Here is a 14357-nt window from a genome sequence, read left to right as displayed (position 1 = left end):
CTGTGACCTTCAGAGATGACCAGCAATGAATCGGATTGACGAAGTGAAGCGGTCCTAGCGAGGTAGACACGCAAGGCTCTAACAACATCCAGCTTGTGGAGTGACTTCTCAAGAGGGAGAGAAGGAGCCGGACAAAACGCTGGAAGAACGATATCCTCGTTGATGTGAAAGGAGGAAACCACCTTTGGCAGGAAGGAAGGAACGGGCCTGAGGACGACTTTATCCTGATGGAGCACCAGATAAGGAGAACGGCATGACAAGGCCGCTAACGCAGAAACTCTCCTGATGGATGTAATGGCGATCAAAAAGGTTACCTTCCATGACAGAAGTGACAAAGGAATGTCCTGGATGGGCTCAAACGGCGCCTTTTGGAGAGCGCCAAGAACGAGATTGAGATCCCACGGTTCTATTGGTGAATGATGAGGAGGAGCCACATGAGCGACTCCTTGGAGGAACGTCTTAACCTGCGGTAAGGAAGCGAGCTCTCTTTGAAAGAGGATAGACAAGGCAGAAACTTGGCCCTTCAGGGTACTGAGAGACAGACCCGAATCTAAGCCAGACTGGAGAAAACCCAGTATGGACGGAATGGAAAAGGCCATTGGAAAAACTTTTTTATCGTCGCACCAACGGAAAAAAGCCTTCCAACACCTGTGGTAAATGTGGGAAGAGGCTGGCTTCCTGGCTTTGATCATCGTCTGAATCACCTGGCTGGAAAAACCTGATTCTCTTAGGATTGCGGCCTCAACGGCCATGCCGTTAAATTCAGAGACCGAGAATTCTCGTGGTAAAGGGGGCCTTGCGAGAGAAGATCCGGACGGTCTGGAAGTCTCCAGGGAACGTCCGCGAGCATGTTCACCAGTTCCGCATACCAAGGCCGTCTCGGCCAGTCTGGAGCCACAAGAATTACTGGAACGCCTTCCAATTTTATCTTCTTGACCACTCTTGGGATCAAGGCAAGAGGTGGAAAAAGATAAGGGAGTTGGAACTGGGACCACGGAATTACTAGGGCATCGCAAGCGACGGCTAGAGGGTCCCTGGACCCGGCTACGAAGCGCGGAACTTTGTGGTCCATCCGAGATGCCATGAGGTCGACGTCCGGAGAACCCCAGCGCTTGCATATCTGATCGAAGACTGAGGGATGGAGAGAGCATTCGCCTGACGCTAGGCTGCCCAGTTTTCCACCCCTGGAATGTGAACGGCGGAGATTGCTGGGATGTAACGTTCCGCCCAGCGCAGAATCCTGGCCACTTCTGACATGACTTGGTGGCTGCGCGTGCCGCCCTGATGGTTTATGTACGCCACAGCCGTGGCGTTGTCCGACTGAATGCGGATCGGCTTGCCGACGAGAAGGGGTTGCCAGCGAAGAAGGGTCAGAAAGATTGCTCTGATCGCGAGCAGATTGACAGGAAGAAGAGCTTCCTGTGGGTTCCAGTGTCCTGGGCGGCACGGTGGCCCAGTGGTTAGGGGTCCTGGGTTCGAATCCCACCAAAGGACAACATCTGCAAGGAGTTTGTATGTTCTCCCCGTGTTTGCGTGGGTTTCCTCCGGGTACTCCGGTTTCCTCCCACATTCTAAAGACATACTAATAGGGAATTTAGATTGTGAGCCCCATCGGGGACAGTGATGATAATGTGTGTGCAAACTGTAGCGCTATATAAAAATAAAGATTATTATTATTATTCCTTGAGCCGTCCTCTGATGAAAAACCGCTCCCCAACCCAGGAGGCTGGCATCGGTGGTGATGACTTGCCACCGAAGCGGGAGGAAGGACATCCCTTGGAGGACTGATGTAGACATCGTCCACCAAGTGAGGGATTGCCTCAATTTGAGAGGGAGGAGAATGGGCCGGTCTAAGGGCCTCGTCGTCTTGTCCCAGACTGAAAGGAGGAGATGAAACTGTGCAAAGGGCACTGCTTCCAAGGAAGCTACCATCTTCCCCAGAACTTTCATGCAGAATCGAAGGGGAATGGGCGTTGGCCGTTTGAGGGCTCGAATCCCTTTGAACAGAGCCGCAAATTTTTCCCTCGGAAGAAACACCCGGGCCAGGTTCGTGTCGAACTCCATGCCTAAAAACGTCAGACGCTGAGTGGGGCTGAGAACGGACTTTTCTTTGTTGACTAACCATCCAAGACGGTCGAGAGTATCCAGGGTTATCTGAAGACTTAAGGGGGTTTTACACTAAGCGATATCGCTAGCAATATCGCTAAAACGTCACCGGTTTTGTGACGTTATAGCGATATTGTTAGCGATATCGCTATGTGTGATACTTACCTCCGACCAGCTCCCCTCTGGTTATCGCTGATTGCGCGAGAATGTCCGGCTCCATTTCTCGTCGTCAGCTTCCTGCTGGGGCTTCCTGCTGTGACGACGAGCGACGCGTGGAGGCGGGCGGGAGGACGCCAGGATCGCTGTATGTGAAAGGTGAGTATCGTGCGCTGCGTCGCTGCTGCATCGCTGTGAGATCTTTCTGTGTGAAAGCTCACTAGCGATCATTTAGCGATGCACCAGCGATCCTGACCGGGTCGGATCGCTCGTCGGATCGCTGGTGCATCGCTAAATGTAAAAGGGCCTTTAGGAGACAGTCTTGACGGGACGAGCCCTTGATTAAGAGATCGTCCAGATAAGGAATGATGAGAATCCCTCTGGATCGAAGGATGGCCATGACCGTCGCCATCACTTTCGTGAAAACTCGGGGGGCGGAGGCTAGGCCGAAGGGAAGAGCCGTGAACTGGTAATGATTTTCCTGAATCGCAAACCTGAGATATTTCTGATGCTGCAAGCAAACAGGGATGTGAAGATAGGCATCCCGTATGTCCACAGAACAGAGAAATTCTCCGGGTTCCATTGAGGCTATCACCGACCGAAGAGACTCCATTTTGAAGTGAAGACTCTACACGTGGCGATTGAGCAATTTGAGGTCCAGGATTGGCCGCAGGGAGCCGTCTTTCTTCGGGACTACGAAGAGATTTGAGTAGAACCCTGAAAACCGTTCGTCTGACCATCACTCCGGCGGAAAGAAGGGAGGAGACGGCCTGAAAGAATCTTGGAATGTGGGACCGTTGTCTTGGAGGTCGAGACAGGAAAAAACGCCTGTCTGGCGGGGAAGAAAATTCGATCTTGTAACCGGATGCGATGATTTCCCTGACCCAAGCGTCGTCGACAACCGACAGCCAAGCCTCCACGAAAAAGGAAAGTCTGCCTCCCACCCTGGAAAAACTTCCAGGTGGGGGTGCCCAGTCACTTGGAGGCAAACCTACCGAAACGGGCACCTGAGGACCTGGAGTATTGTCCTCTAGATCTCCAGCGGGGAGCGGGCTTGTAAGAAGGTTTCTTCTGCTCTCGCTCCCTAGATGCAGAAGGACACTCTTGCTGGACAGATCTCTCTGTGGACGAGAACGGACGAAAAGGCCTAAAGGGCCGAAAACCCTTTCTATTAAAAAGGCGTCTTGGTCGAGACTGGGGAAGAGAAGTACTTTTACCCCCAGTGGCATCGGAAATTATTTGATCCAGCTTGGCCCCAAAGAGCCTAGAACCATGGAAGGGCAGATTGGTGAGCGACTTTTTTGAGGTGGTATCCGCATTCCATGACTTTAACCAAAGAACTCGGCGTACAGCCACTATATTGCTGTTAACCCTTGCTACGCAACCGGCCGCATCTAAGGAGGCGGCTAAAAGGTATTTACCCGCATGATTAATTTGATCTGTTAGATCTGCCAGCTCGTCCTGGGGAGCCGCCACTAAGATGCCCCTGCGAAGAATTTTTGCCCAAGCGGAAATTAATTTAGCCACCCAGGAGGAGGCGAAAATAGGGCAGAGGGAGGCACCGGAGGCCTCAAAGATAGACTTCGCCAAAGATTCTAACTGCCTGTCTGTTGGATCCTTAAGCGATGTACCGTCTGGAAGGGACAGAACCGTCTTAGAGGCTATGCGAGAAACGGGAGGGTCCACTTCAGGTGGTTTGGTCCATTTAGAAAGCAAATCAGCCTCAAATGGGTACAGAACATCTAAATACCTGTGGCCCGAAAAGCGTTGCTCAGGGTGCTCCCAATGTTTGGCTAGAGTAGTATCAAACTCGTTGTGGTTTGGAAAAGTTTTGGATGGAGGCCTTGATCGTTTAAATGTTACAGAACATTCCTGAGGAAGGGGCTTGTCCTGCTTAATCTCCAGGGTTTGGAAGATAGCTGAAAGAAGACTATCAACCATATTTCGTGTTTTAGACATGTCATCTGCTTCTGAACTAGATCCTGATTGTGGATCGTCGTCTGACCTAAGGTCGTCCTCTGAAGGAGACGGACACCTGGGTGAAGCAGACGGGCCTAGCGAACTGGAAGATGAGCCTGATAGGAGACGCTTCCTGGACATCCTACTCGGCCTGTCCCTCTGAAGGTCGCGGTCAGGAGCGGACGACTCACCTTGAGAGGCGGTCGGAGCAGCGGTGGCTGTAGATAGCTGAGGCAAACGTTCTAGGACCTGGGCCAGGGACTGAGAGACTTTGGTCAGATCGGAGACCGACAGACATAGCTACGGCCCATTCTGGGAGAGGGGAAGTGCCCTCATCACGGGAATCTGTGTGCTCCTGAGAGGCCGACATAGCTGAAGGACTGCAGGATGGGCAGAAAGGAGATGGCTGACCCGAAGCCCACTTCGTTTTACAGCGCGCACAGGCGTAATGAGTAGTGGTGGGACTGAAACAGAGCTCCCCTGCAGGGTTGGGCATAAGGAAAACTGCGCTGAATGGCCGCGGGAATTGGGGAAGAACTGCGGAGGAGGGCTAATATTTCTGCATAGAGCAGAGCCTACCTAGTTCCGGCGAGCAGCAGAAACGCTGAAGTGTCCCCCAAGCAGCGCAGAAAGGCAGGACCGAAAAAACAGGAAAAGCCTGATGAGGTGAGCGGTGGGCGGAGCTTAGCGGCTGAGCCGCAATTGGAGCTGACATACAAGAAGAGAAAAAGGAGCCCTGTGATGGGCTAAAAAAGGCGCGAGGACAGCGCGCTCAGAAGGAGGAGGAGGCGCTCTGACAGCGGGAGCTGAAACCGAAAGTGAAAGTGTCGGCACCGCAGCCCCGTGATGGAATCGCCAAGGAAGGTGAAGAGAAGGACTGTAAGGAGGTACTGTGCGCGCAGAAAAGCTTTGGAAAACCCTGCCCAGCTGTGACAACGGGGAGAGAAAACCCTGTATTCAGCCCTTGAATATAAGTGGAGAGGCGCGCGGCTGGTGAGAGCGGCGCCCGTCAGGCAGGGAGAGGGGCGGGAGATTCAAACAGCCTGATGTGTTCGGCTGTCCAGTTTCCCACCGATGTGCCTCTTGGTAATGCTGCGGGCTGGAGGGATCGTACAGGCACTTACCTGACGTCCCTGAAGAGGATGACCACAGGGGCCTCACAAGGGTAGTGGCTGGCCGCTGTCCTCTGTACCCGCGTTCTGCAGAAGACGGCATTAACCTCCTGATGGCGAGGAAAATCTTGCGATCGCCGTCTTCCTCTCAGCCCTGTCCCGAGAGAGGGGTGAGGAGGGGGATTTGGCAAGGACCAGCCACCTGTCCACATCCCATAGCACCAGGAGGTGATATGGAAACAGTCCTGCCAGCGTACTGAGAGTTGCGATGTGGGATCAGCCACACTGCTCGCTCAGCCGCCTGATATGGGAAAGCAGAGTGAACTTCCACCCTGTTTCCCGACTTGAATCTGCAAAACAAAAGACCAAAAAAAATTAAAAAGTTCCACTAGAACACCTAAAGGAAAGAAAAGGTTAATTGCGGATCTGGGGAGATCCCGGTCCGCCTCCTACAGACACTAAGCACAAACTGAGGTGCCTAGTGCCTGTCGGTGGGTGTATACTGCCGGGGAGGAGCTAATGTTCTTGTTTTGCATAGTGTCAGCCTCCTAGCAGCAGCAGCATACACCCATGGTATTCTGTGTCCCCCAATAAGGCGATAAAGAAATAAGAGCCATTGACTTAGAAGAAAAAAAAAAAAAAAGACACACCCAGCAAAGGACCGGCATTCTGCAAAAGGCTGGACATGAAAACATGCAAAAAACGCACTGAAGTCTGATCAAATGCAGAATCATTCAGTTAAATGGATAGTCCAGGACTCAGGACATCAGTAGATCAGTGGGAGTCCCATTACCGGCCGCCCGATGACCAGCGATTTGTGACTCAGCACAGTGCCATACATTGTGCTGTGGCCGATCATATTCACATCAATGGGGGCCGAGCTCCAGTACCCGGAGACGGACACAAGATGGCGTACGGAGCTGCGCACTTCTGGCGCTGTTCACTGCATACATTCAGCCAGGGTGCGAGCTGCAAACAACTGAATTAGGGAGGCCGGACCCTCACCAATTTATAAGGAGAGGTCAACATTATACACACAGTGGACAACCCCTTTAATCTGCCTCCAGAGTCTATACCCCAAAGTCACAGACCTACCGGAGTCTGGGTCAATGGCTGCTCCTCCTTTCACGGTCAACTTCATTTTTTTCTCCAGTTTGCTTCCTCCTGGGATAAGGAAATAATTCTGTTACCCGCTGTAGCATCACAATAGCACATATATTATACACTGGCCAAGTCTTTGGGGGTCCGGGATGTGGAGGGTCTCACACGATTGAATGATAACTCGGTCAATGGTTCATCTGCAGATCTGGACACCAGTGTGGGTAAGTGGTGGCCTGCTGTACTCACCCTGCTCCTCCTTCACTTTCCCCGCGCTCTTCCCTGTGTTAGATTTGGGTTTGGGCTTGGCGTCCACTTCTGTCTTGACCTCGGCCCCCCAGGGTGATATCCCGTGCTGGGTCAGTACTTCCTGCACGCTCTTCCCAGACTGCAGCTCCTTGAGGAAATCCTCACTCACCACCCGCAGATTGGCGGATTTGACTTCTTCCATCTTCTTATTCATCTTCTCCACTTCCTCTGTAGATGATCAATATACAAACAGGTAAGGAGAGGGCAGGGCCGCAAAGGGGGGGGAGAGGTCAGGGCCGCAAAGGGGGGAGAGGTCAGGGCCGCAAAGGGGCACAGAGGATGCTGAGCAGAAAGGAAGAGAAAAGGTGGAGGAGATCGAACAGAAGGGAAGTGGGGTGGAGGAGATAACTAAGTAGAAGGGGGTGAAGACTAAACAGTGAGGAGCTTAAAGGGAAGATAAAGCAGAAAAGTGTTCATGAGCAGCATAGAGCGGAGGGGGTGAAAAACAAAAAGGCGCATAGAATGAGACTAAAGTCAGGGCAAAATGGGCATAAAAGACATTGGGTACAGCAAGGAAAGCATAAGAAGTGCGGTTAGTGGCAGAGGTGCAGAGAATGCGCTGGCTGCAGCTGACCATCATGCACACCAGCCTGTGCGGCCGCTGTACACTGTGGGTCACACGGCGTGGGACTCTGGGGCTCGGCACTTACTCGCGGTGCTTATGCAAACCGTGGCCTTATTCACAGATCCGGTCGTCTTTCCGCCCAGCTCCTCAATTAAAGCCTTGGTTTCCTCTTTATTCTTGGACAGTTTACCAACAACAAGAACCACCATTTTGGTCAATGGTTTGCCTATTAATGACAATAAATGACATTTACCTTCTGAAGTCAGTCGCAAAATATCCATTCAGAATCCATAAGGGAAGTGGCCACTCACCCTCAGGTAATGGCTCTTCTTTAACAACCGGAGCGGCGGTAACAGGAGCAGAGACGGGAGCCGGGGCGGCAGGAGGGAAGACGCGGTCCTGACGTTTACACTTAAACTTCTTCAGATACGGAACCTCAAAGAAAGCCTGTATACGGAAAACACCGGATTACTGACCGCAACATGGTGACCACAGAGCAAATACACACACAGCCGAAAACTAGGAGAACGTTCACACTGGTCAATAGGGGGCAGTATTATAGTAATATTATACATAGGGGCCGTATTATAGTAGTTATATTCTTGTATATAGGGGGCAGTATTATAATAATTATATTCTTGTATATAGGGGGCAGTATTATAGTAATTATATTCTTGTATATAGGAGCAGTATTATAGTAGTTATATTCTTGTACATAGGGGGCAGTATTATAGTAGTTATATTCTTGTACATAGGAGCAGTATTATAGTAGTTATATTCCTGTACATAGGGGCAGTATTATAGTAGTTATATTCTTGTACATAGGGGCAGTATTATAGTAGCTATATTCTTGTACATAGGAGCAGTATTATAGTAGTTATATTCTTGTATATAGGGGGCAGTATTATAATTATATTCTTGTATATAGGGGGCAGTATTATAGTAATTATATTCTTGTATATAGGAGCAGTATTATAGTAGTTATATTCTTGTACATAGGGGACAGTATTATAGTAGCTATATTCTTGTACATAGGGGGCAGTACAGTCATGGCCAAAAGTTTTGAGAATGACACAAATATTAATTTTTTACAAAGTCTACTGCTTCATTTTTTCTAATGGCAATTTGCATATACTCCAGAATGTTATAAAGAGTGATCAGCTTAACAGCAATTACTTGCAAAGTCAATATTTGCCTAGAAAATGAACTTTATCCCCCAAAACACATTTCAACATCATTGCAGCCCTGCCTTAAAAGGACCAGCTAACATTGTTTCAGTGATTGCTCCATTAACACAGGTGTGGGTGTTGATGAGGACAGGGCTGGAGATCAATCTGTCAAGATTAAGTAAGAATGACACCACTGGACACTTTAAAGGGAAGCTGGTGCTTGGCATCATTGTTTCTCTTCTGTTAACCATGGTTATCTCTAAAGAAACACGTGCAGTCATCATTGCACTGCACAAAAATGGCCTAACAGGGAAGAGTATCGCAGCTAGAAAGATTGCACCTCAGTCAACAATCTATCGCATCATCAAGAACTTCAAGGAGAGTTTCCCTTGTTGCCAAAAAGGCTCCAGGGCGCCCAAGAAAGACCAGCAAGCGCCAGGACCGTCTCTTAAAAGTGTTTCAGCTGCGGGATCGGGCTACCAGCAGTGCAGAGCTTGCTCAGGAATGGCAGCAGGCAGGTATGAGTGCATCTGCACGCACTGTGAGGCGGAGACTCTTGGAGCAAGGCCTGGTCTCAAGGAGGGCAGCAAAGAAGCCACTTCTCTCCAGGAAAAACATCATGGACAGACTGATATTCTGCAAGAGGTACAGGGAGTGGACTGCTGAGGACTGGGGTAAAGTCATTTTCTCTGATGAATCCCCTTTTCGATTGTTTGGGACATCTGGAAAACGGCTTATTCGGAGAAGACCAGGTGAGCGCTACCACCAGTCTTGTCTCATGCCAACTGTCAAGCATCCTGAAACCATTCATGTGTGGGGTTGCTTCTCAGCCAAGGGAATGGGCTCTCTCTCAGTCTTGCCTAAAAACACAGCCATGAATACAGAATGGTACCAGAATGTCCTCCAAGAGCAACTTCTCCCAACCGTCCAAGAGCAGTTTAGCGATCAACAATGCCTGTTTCAACAAGATGGAGCACCTTGCCATAAAGCAAAGGTGATAACTAAATGGCTCAGGGAACAAAACATAGAGATTTTGGGACCATGGCCTGGAAACTCCCCAGATCTTAATCCCATTGAGAACTTGTGGTCAATCATCAAGAGACGGGTGGACAAACAAAAACCTTCAAATTCAGACAAAATAAAAGCATTGATTTTGCAAGAATGGACTGCTATCAGTCAGGATTTGATCCAGAAGTTGATTGAGAGCATGGCCAGGGAGAATTGCTGAGGTCCTGAAGAAGAAGGGTCAACACTGCAAATATTGACTTGCTGCATTAACTCATTCTGTCAATATAACCTTTTGCTGCTCATAATATGATTGCAATTATATTTCTGTATGTGATAAAAACATCTGACAAACACACATAAAAACCAGAGGCCAGCAGATCATGTGAAAATATAATATTTGTGTCATTCTCTAAACTTTTGGCCATGACTGTATTATAGTAGTTATATTCTTGTACATAGGAGCAGTATTATAGTAGTTATATTCTTGTACATAGGGGGCAGTATTATAGTAGTTATATTCTTGTACATAGGAGCAGTATTATAGTAGTTATATTCTTGTACATAGGGGGCAGTATTATAGTAGTTATATTCTTGTACATAGGAGCAGTATTATAGTAGTTATATTCTTGTACATTGGAGCAGTATTATAGTAGTTATATTCTTGTACATAGGAGCAGTATTATAGTAGTTACATTCTTGTACATAGGGGCAGTATTATAGTAGTTACATTCTTGTACATATAGGAGCAGTATTATAGTAGTTATATTCTTGTACATATAGGAGCAGTATTATAGTAGTTATATTCTTGTACATAGGAGCAGTATTATAGTAGTTATATTCTTGTACATAGGAGCAGTATTATAGTAGTTATAGTCTTGTACATAGGGGCAGTATTATAGTAGTTATATTCTTGTACATAAGGACAGTATTATAGTAGTTATATTCTTGTACATAAGGACAGTATTATAGTAGTTATATTCTTGTACATAGGGGCAGTATTATAGTAGTTATATTCTTGTACATAGGGGCAGTATTATAGTAGTTATAGTCTTGTACATAGGAGCAGTATTATAGTAGTTATATTCTTGTACATAGGGGCAGTATTATAGTAGTTATATTCTTGTGCATAGGGAGCAGTATTATAGTAGTTATATTCTTGTACATAGGGGCAGTATTATAGTAGTTATAGTCTTGTACATAGGAGCAGTATTATAGTAGTTATATTCTTGTACATAGGGGCAGTATTATAGTAGTTATATTCTTGTACATAGGAGCAGTATTATAGTAGTTATATTCTTGTACATAGGGGCAGTATTATAGTAGTTATATTCTTGTGCATAGGGAGCAGTATTATAGTAGTTATATTCTTGTACATAGGGGCAGTATTATAGTAGTTATAGTCTTGTACATAGGAGCAGTATTATAGTAGTTATATTCTTGTACATAGGGGCAGTATTATAGTAGTTATATTCTTGTACATAGGAGCAGTATTATAGTAGTTATATTCTTGTACATAGGAGCAGTATTATAGTAGTTGTATTTTTGTACATGGGGGCAGTAACTTTTTTCCTCTACATACGATGTTGAGGACTGGATTATAGGAGACACACAATAGACATGCTCAGCCGCTTACCTTGGGTGTTACCCAGTCCTTTCTGTTTGGGGTCTGTGTTTTGGCCACACATTTCGTCCAGGAGCTGATGTCTCCGGTACAATAATAAGCATCAGTCTTGAACACAAACTGTCCTTTACATTCCTCACAAGGGAGTAAAGCACCGAACGCCATGCCGTCTGCCACCTGGTCCATGATCTAAGGCATCACAAGGGCGAAAACGAAATAACGTGATTTACACTCCCCCGTTACAATATGGCAGTATATTCCAGGAGACTTATTTACACAATAATCAATTCTGCACAGTTTACAAGATCTCTGCTTGCTGTGATTTAATAGGAGCCTCCATTATATCCAGAGGGGACATGATCGGTCGTGTCCCAGTGCTCAGCACTTACATTCGTCTCCCCGGACGGGACCTGCTGTTTGTTAGCGATCAATAGCTCCTTCAGGTCGTTGGTGCTGCAGACCTTCTTCAGCTCGTCCTTTATGCTCCACACCAGCTCTGACTGCTCCTGTGCCGAGGAAAGAGAAGGAAAACAAGTGTAAAACACAACATTTTTTATTTTTAAAGAAAAAAATGGTTTTCTCCCATGAAAGGAGTGAACATATTCGCAATTCCTCAAGTGAAAAGGACGAGTCTGCACTCAGCAGTCACCCAACTAACAAGCGAACGGTAAAACCCAGGTATACAGATATTCAGACGTTTTACAAGTCACTAACTCACCTTGAGTAATTTTTGCAGCTTTGATTCCTTTTCCTTCTCCTTCTTCAACTTCTTTTTGGAAACAGCAGATCCGTCAATCTCATCTCCTTTCCTCTTCCTGAATCAATGTGATAGATCAACAGTCAATGAGCCGAGAAATGACATCTGACACTGTCCAAGAGCTGCAGATGCCACCGAGCAATGTACAGCTACTATATAGCAATGGTTTACATTACTCATCCTGTATTATACTCCAGAGCTGCACTCACTATCCTGCTGGTGCAGTCACTGTGTACATACATTACAGATCCTGAGTTACATCCTGTATTATACTCCAGAGCTGCACTCACTGTCCTGCTGGTGCAGTCACTGTGTACATACATTACAGATCCTGAGTTACATCCTGTATTATACTCCAGAGCTGCACTTACTATTCTGCTGGTGCAGTCACTGTGTACATACATTACATTACTGATCCTGAGTTACATCCTGTATTATACTCCAGAGCTGCACTCACTATCCTGCTGGTGCAGTCACTGTGTACATACATTACAGATCCTGAGTTACATCCTGTATTATACTCCAGAGCTGCACTCACTGTCCTGCTGGTGCAGTCACTGTGTACATACATTACAGATCCTGAGTTACATCCTGTATTATACTCCAGAGCTGCACTTACTATTCTGCTGGTGCAGTCACTGTGTACATACATTACATTACTGATCCTGAGTTACATCCTGTATTATACCCCAGAGCTGCACTCACTATCCTGTTGGTGCAGTCACTGTGTACATACATTACTGATCCTAAGTTACATCCTGTATTATACTCCAGAGCTGCACTCACTATTCTGCTGGTGCAGTCACTGTGTACATACATTACATTACTGATCCTGAGTTACCTCCTGTATTATACCCCAGAGCTGCACTCACTATTGTGCTGGTGCAGTCACTGTGTACATACATTACATTACTGATCCTGAGTTACCTCCTGTATTATACCCCAGAGCTGCACTCACTATTCTGCTGGTGCAGTCACTGTGTACATACATTACATTACTGATCCTGAGTTACATCCTGTATTATACTCCAGAGCTGCACTCACTATTCTGCTGGTGCAGTCACTCTGTACATACATTATTATTTATTGTTATAGCGCCATTTATTCCATGGCGCTTTACATGTAGGGAGGGGTGTACATAAAAACAAGTACAATAATGTTGAACAATACAAGTCATAACTGGTACAGGAGGAGAGAGGACCCTGCCCGCGAGGGCTCACAATCTACAAGGGATGGGTGATAATACAGTAGGCGAGGGTAGAGCTGGTCATGCAGCGGTTTGGTGGATCGGTGGTTACTGCAGGTTATAGGCTTGTCGGAAGAGGTGGGTCTTCAGGCTCTTTTTGAAGGTTTCGATGGTAGGTGAGAGTCTGATATGTTGTGGTAGAGAGTTCCAGAGTAGGGGTGATGCGCGAGAGAAATCTTGTATGCGATTGTGGGAAGAGGAGATAAGAGGGGAGTAGAGAAGGAGATCTTGTGAGGATCGGAGGTTGCGTGCAGGAAAGTACCGGGAGACGAGGTCACAGATGTATGGAGGAGACAGGTTGTGGATGGCTTTGTATGTCATGGTTAGGGTTTTGTACTGGAGTCTCTGGGCAATGGGGAGCCAGTGAAGGGATTGACAGAGGGGAGAAGCTGGGGAATAGCGGGGGGACAGGTGGATTAGTCGGGCAGCAGAGTTTAGAATAGATTGGAGGGGTGCGAGCGTGTTCGAGGGGAGGCCACAGAGCAGGAGGTTGCAGTAGTCAAGGCGAGAGATGATGAGGGCATGGACTAGGGTTTTTGCAGATTTTTGGTTGAGGAATGAACGGATTCGTGAAATATTTTTGAGTTGAAGTCGGCAGGAAATGGAAAGGGCTTGGATATGTGGTTTGAAGGAGAGATCAGCGTCAACGATTACCCCGAGGCAGCGAGCTTGTGGGACTGGGGAGAGTGGGCAGCCATTTACTGTAATGGATAGGTTTGTTGGGGGGGGTTACGTGAGATGGGGGAAAGATGATGAATTCTGTTTTGTCCATGTTAAGTTTCACAAATCTAGCGGAGAAGAAGGATGAAATAGTGGACAGACATTGAGGGATTCTGGTTAGCAGGGAGGTGATATCTGGTCCAGAGATGTAGATCTGTGTGTCATCAGCATAGAGATGATACGGAAAGCCATGAGATTCTATGAGCTGTCCCAGGCCAAAGGTGTAAACGGAGAAGAGCAGGGGTCCTAGGACTGAACCTTGTGGGACTCCGACAGATAGGGGGCGAGGTGAGGAGGTGGTGTGTGAGTGGGAGACATTGAATGTCTGGTCTGTTAGGTATGATGAGATACAGGATAGGGCCAAGTCTGTGATGCCAAGGGATGAGAGGGTCTGTAATTATAGGGAATGGTCCACTGTGTCAAAGGCAGCCGACAGTTCCAGGAGGAGGAGGACAGAGTAGTGTCGCTTGCTGTTGGCGGTTAAGAGGTCATTGGTGACCTTAGTAAGGGCAGTTTCAGTGGAGTGGTGTG

At 47.5% G+C, this 14357-nt stretch overlaps 1 protein-coding gene across 1 annotated transcript in view; it reads right to left on the bottom strand.

Moving 5' to 3' along the window:
• Nucleotides 1–14357, bottom strand: part of PARP1 (poly(ADP-ribose) polymerase 1) — a 48664-nt gene that overhangs the window by 13268 nt on the left and 21039 nt on the right. The window contains exons 5-11 of the mRNA XM_073556385.1: nucleotides 11822–11918; nucleotides 11493–11609; nucleotides 11116–11292; nucleotides 7617–7752; nucleotides 7391–7531; nucleotides 6681–6908; nucleotides 6429–6497 (exon numbers count right to left, since the gene is read on the bottom strand). Of these exons, the coding sequence (XP_073412486.1) occupies nucleotides 6429–6497; nucleotides 6681–6908; nucleotides 7391–7531; nucleotides 7617–7752; nucleotides 11116–11292; nucleotides 11493–11609; nucleotides 11822–11918 (965 nt within the window). The remainder of the gene's footprint in view (nucleotides 1–6428; nucleotides 6498–6680; nucleotides 6909–7390; nucleotides 7532–7616; nucleotides 7753–11115; nucleotides 11293–11492; nucleotides 11610–11821; nucleotides 11919–14357) is intronic.

The sequence above is a fragment of the Dendrobates tinctorius genome, unplaced genomic scaffold (assembly GCF_039654945.1).
Source record: "Dendrobates tinctorius isolate UK_male_01 unplaced genomic scaffold, ASM3965494v1 ptg000232l, whole genome shotgun sequence".
NCBI classification, from domain to species: Eukaryota; Metazoa; Chordata; class Amphibia; order Anura; family Dendrobatidae; genus Dendrobates; species Dendrobates tinctorius.
This window is presented reverse-complemented; position numbering and strand designations above follow the sequence as displayed.